At 41.6% G+C, this 3746-nt stretch overlaps 1 protein-coding gene across 1 annotated transcript in view; it reads right to left on the reverse strand.

The window, feature by feature from the left end:
* Positions 1 to 3746, reverse strand: part of LOC108797833 (annexin A1-like) — a 30006-nt gene that overhangs the window by 5734 nt on the left and 20526 nt on the right. The window contains exons 8-10 of the mRNA XM_018569517.1: positions 3675 to 3731; positions 3471 to 3564; positions 2654 to 2749 (exon numbers count right to left, since the gene is read on the reverse strand). Coding sequence (XP_018425019.1) covers positions 2654 to 2749; positions 3471 to 3564; positions 3675 to 3731 — 247 coding nt within the window. The remainder of the gene's footprint in view (positions 1 to 2653; positions 2750 to 3470; positions 3565 to 3674; positions 3732 to 3746) is intronic.

A 3746-nucleotide genomic window follows, 5' to 3' on the forward strand; every position in this document is an offset into this window, starting at 1 on the left:
CAGCATCATCCACCATAGCAGCTGGCTGTCACTGTCACAGCAGCGGCTGTGAGGAGGAACGTGCCGCTGCAAAGATCACTGACAGCGACACGTTCCTCCTCACACCTGCCAGTGACAGCCAGCAGCCTGAGATCCCATAGCGACCCAGGCGGCCCGCACGGCATGTGGGGGATGCCCTGGCCGAGCCCCCCCGTGCCCTGGGCCCCATAGCGGCCGCCTGGGTCGTTATGGCGATTGTTACGCCACTGACCCTGATCTTTAAGGTGATATGGCCTTGTCATTCTTGGATCCTGTAAGGTTGCTGTATGGGGTATAATAATAAAAGAGTTGTTGAAATAATTTACCTAATGGAAAACTTGCTGAAGTAAGATTCAGCAGGATTCCTCCAGTATTTCCTGTCAAGACTAACTCTATGGTTAATACAGGGTTCACAGTGTCAATCTTGTTTGATCACATTTTTCCAGAGCAAATCTTAATAGTACAGTAGCAAATATGTTTTACCTTAACTTGAATCTTTTGGGAGAATCTTGTTAAATCTCAGGCCTTTGATTTACAGAAAAAAAAAAAAAAAAGCTATGTGCCCCCACTCACAGAACTAACCAGTCTGGTACATCAAGCATGCAGGCTGGTTTGCTCATGTCAAGGGAGTGGAGAGCGTGTTGCCCAACCTGCTATGCTGATACCAGCCCACATGCCATTCAGCACTGGGTAGTGTAATAAGAGTGCTTCCCCAAGAAAACTGGACCCTCCTTTCCCCAAAGCAATGTTGCACTGATGGTATGGATTACTGGACTATTTGGCTGCCCTTGTGCCCAGTGGGGTTATTGGCAAGAGTAAGGCTAACTGTATAACCAACCTGCCTCACTATGGGGGGCAAGTAGGTGCTGACTCACTACTTGGTAAACTAATTTTAGGGTTTTCTCAGACCCCTAAATCATTTCACCAGTGCATGTAAATAAATGTAAGATGTAAAAAAAAAACACACCACACAATAAAAATGCTTCAATTATTTTTTTGTGTTGCCACATCCAGTGTAATTTGTATTATTTCTGCTGTTTCAGTTACAATGCATATATATATTACTGCATTTCATTGTGTTATGCTCTATCTCTAGCTACAAGTGTAAGATTAGCATTGTTACAGCCTAATCTGTGCATACTTGGCATCTTCCACTTCACCCCTACTCTTTCCACTTCACCCCTAAACTTTCCCAGCAATGCTTTGTAATCTCTCTTTCTACATCACCCTCTCTGAGGTAAGAGGGTCTCTGTTATGCTGTGAATGGCAAATATAGGAATGTCCCTTTTCACTCTAAGAATGACAAAGGGGTCTATTCACTAAGCTGCCGAGGGCAGCCGAGTGAACAACCGACCCCAAGTGAAGTGAGCCGAACAACACAAAAAAAGTAAATAGTAAATGATTGTGTGGAGCTAGTAATGACAGCTAGCTCCGGCCAACAGATTTCTATTGGCCGGCGGTTCTGCTGCCGTCAGAAAAAAAAAAAAGCAACTCTCCCGGGCGCTCTGGGAGTCTCCCGCTCCGGCCGCCCTGGAGAGAAACACTGCTTTTTCTTTTTTTTTTCTTTATTCTGACACGGATTTTGAAGGAGAACTGCAGCAGAGGGCGGGTGCAATGCTAGTTTACTATTGGCTATTGCAAATTGAAATAGCCAATAGGAATGTAGCAATGCCTTCCTATGGGCAAAATTATTATTATTTTTTTCTATTCTGACACGGCTCCGTGTCAGAATAAAGAAAATAAAGGAAAAAGCAGTGTTTCTCTCTTGGGCGACCGGGAGCGGGAGACTCCCGGAGAGCCAGGGAGAGTTTGCTGTCTGGAGATCAGTGTCCCTGGTTAGCTGGTAACCAGGGACGCTGATCTCTCTGCAAGTGGCCAGAGCCAGCCGTAACATCACGCCTGGCTCCGGCTTTCAGCCGCTCGGCTGAGTTCGGGAGCTGTACGGGCTATAGTGAATAGCCCGTACAGCAGCCCTTCGGTTCTACTGAACTGAAGGGGTCCTGGGGCCGAAGCTAGCCGAAGGATCGGCCGAAGCTACGGCTAGATCCTTCGGCTGCTTCGTGAATAGACCCCAAATAATCACATCCTATGTATTGAGAAGGCAAATAAACGACATTGGATTCTACTCTGAGTCTTCTTATCGAGTTGGACACTATCTGTGAATATCACCAAGTCAGTAGGTTGTCATACTATCCGTACAGATGAGTCTCAGGAAGGTATGTGCATATACATAAAGCGGTGGTTGTAACAGAATATTTTTTTAAACTAATATTTACCTTTCCAGGTTCCAGAGATGTTCAAATATGTCCCACAGCATTCTTCCTATCCAGTGCTGGCAGGTCAGAAGAAGGAGAAATGTAATCCTCCATCCTCACTGCTTAAACTCATTTGAACACTGTCAGTATTTTCACATTTACTGTATGTGTATTTAAAGATAAGGTATGTACAATTCAGGATATGATTCACAGGGGTTTACTTATAGAATTTACAGTGTTGAAGTGGTGTTTACTTTGCATACCCAATCATGTGCAGGTTTGTGCTCTGCTTATGAATGGAATGGACTTTTTTTGGCTAGGTAAACATTTGTTGTGCCTCTAGTATCTCTGATAGTAATTAATCAAGTGCTAACACATACCAATAGCTACCAAGCACTTCTCGATGTCTCCCTTTAGCTCCAGATCCATTGCCTTATTGAGATCATGTTTGCTGTATGTAGCATACTTTTTAAACACTGCACAAAAAAATGAAAAAATAAAAAAATGTGTTACTTTGATAGATATACACAACATGCAGACACATTTTGTTCCTACCTTTAGGCTCATTCCACAAACATTATGAAATAATGTCTCCTAATTTTACTTGAATGAAAGTGAGGTTCAACCAACTGCAGTGCTCACAAGCCACCTCTATGCTCTCCAGGCCTCTCAGCCTGCTTCAGTAACCCTTATCCCAATTCAGCCCTTAGGCTCCCCAGTCCCACCAAGAGCCCAAATCCCACCCTAAAGGCCCCCCCCCCCCCATTTATTTTTACTCACCCTGACACAGACAGAGGGATATATTTTTGCTAAAAATAACCAATACATTTTTTGGAGAAATTACTGGTGAAGAAAATGTGTTAACAATTACATCTAATTAGATTATCCTAAAATAAACCTAATAAGCTGTTGTGACAAAAACAATTATAAAAGCATATGATGTAAACATCGCTAAACTGATCATTGCAAACACAATACAATATTCCAAAATAATCAATACAATACAATTCCTATATATCTATATCACAAAAAAATGAAAAAGTCTTAATTTCCATAAATCATCTTTATTTGCAGATTTTCTGGAAATATAGATTTTTTTTATTTTTGTGATTCAGATTATATAAGAATTATATTAAATTGATTATTTCGAAATATCGTATTATGTTTGTTTGCTGTTTACTATCATTCATTGTTTACCTTGTTGTAAGTGTGCGAAGCTTCGAGTGGTGAGGATGTTAATGAATACAGAAGCATCTGCTTTCTTCTGCTTTTCTCCAGCTTCATACAAAGCCTGATAACAATACCAATGTCAGGCAGTTAAGGCAGTGCATAAAACATAAACCTTTAGAAATATAATATATCTTACAATAAATAGGAAACACTCTTTAATATAAATTGTACCTTTGCATCTTGGTCAGCAAGAGCTGCATTAACATAGCAATCTTCACTGCGGGTTCCCTGCAAGCAGATTTT

Source organism: Nanorana parkeri, unplaced genomic scaffold (genome assembly GCF_000935625.1).
Source record: "Nanorana parkeri isolate BGI_ZX_2015 unplaced genomic scaffold, ASM93562v1 scaffold1347, whole genome shotgun sequence".
NCBI classification, from domain to species: domain Eukaryota; kingdom Metazoa; phylum Chordata; class Amphibia; order Anura; family Dicroglossidae; genus Nanorana; species Nanorana parkeri.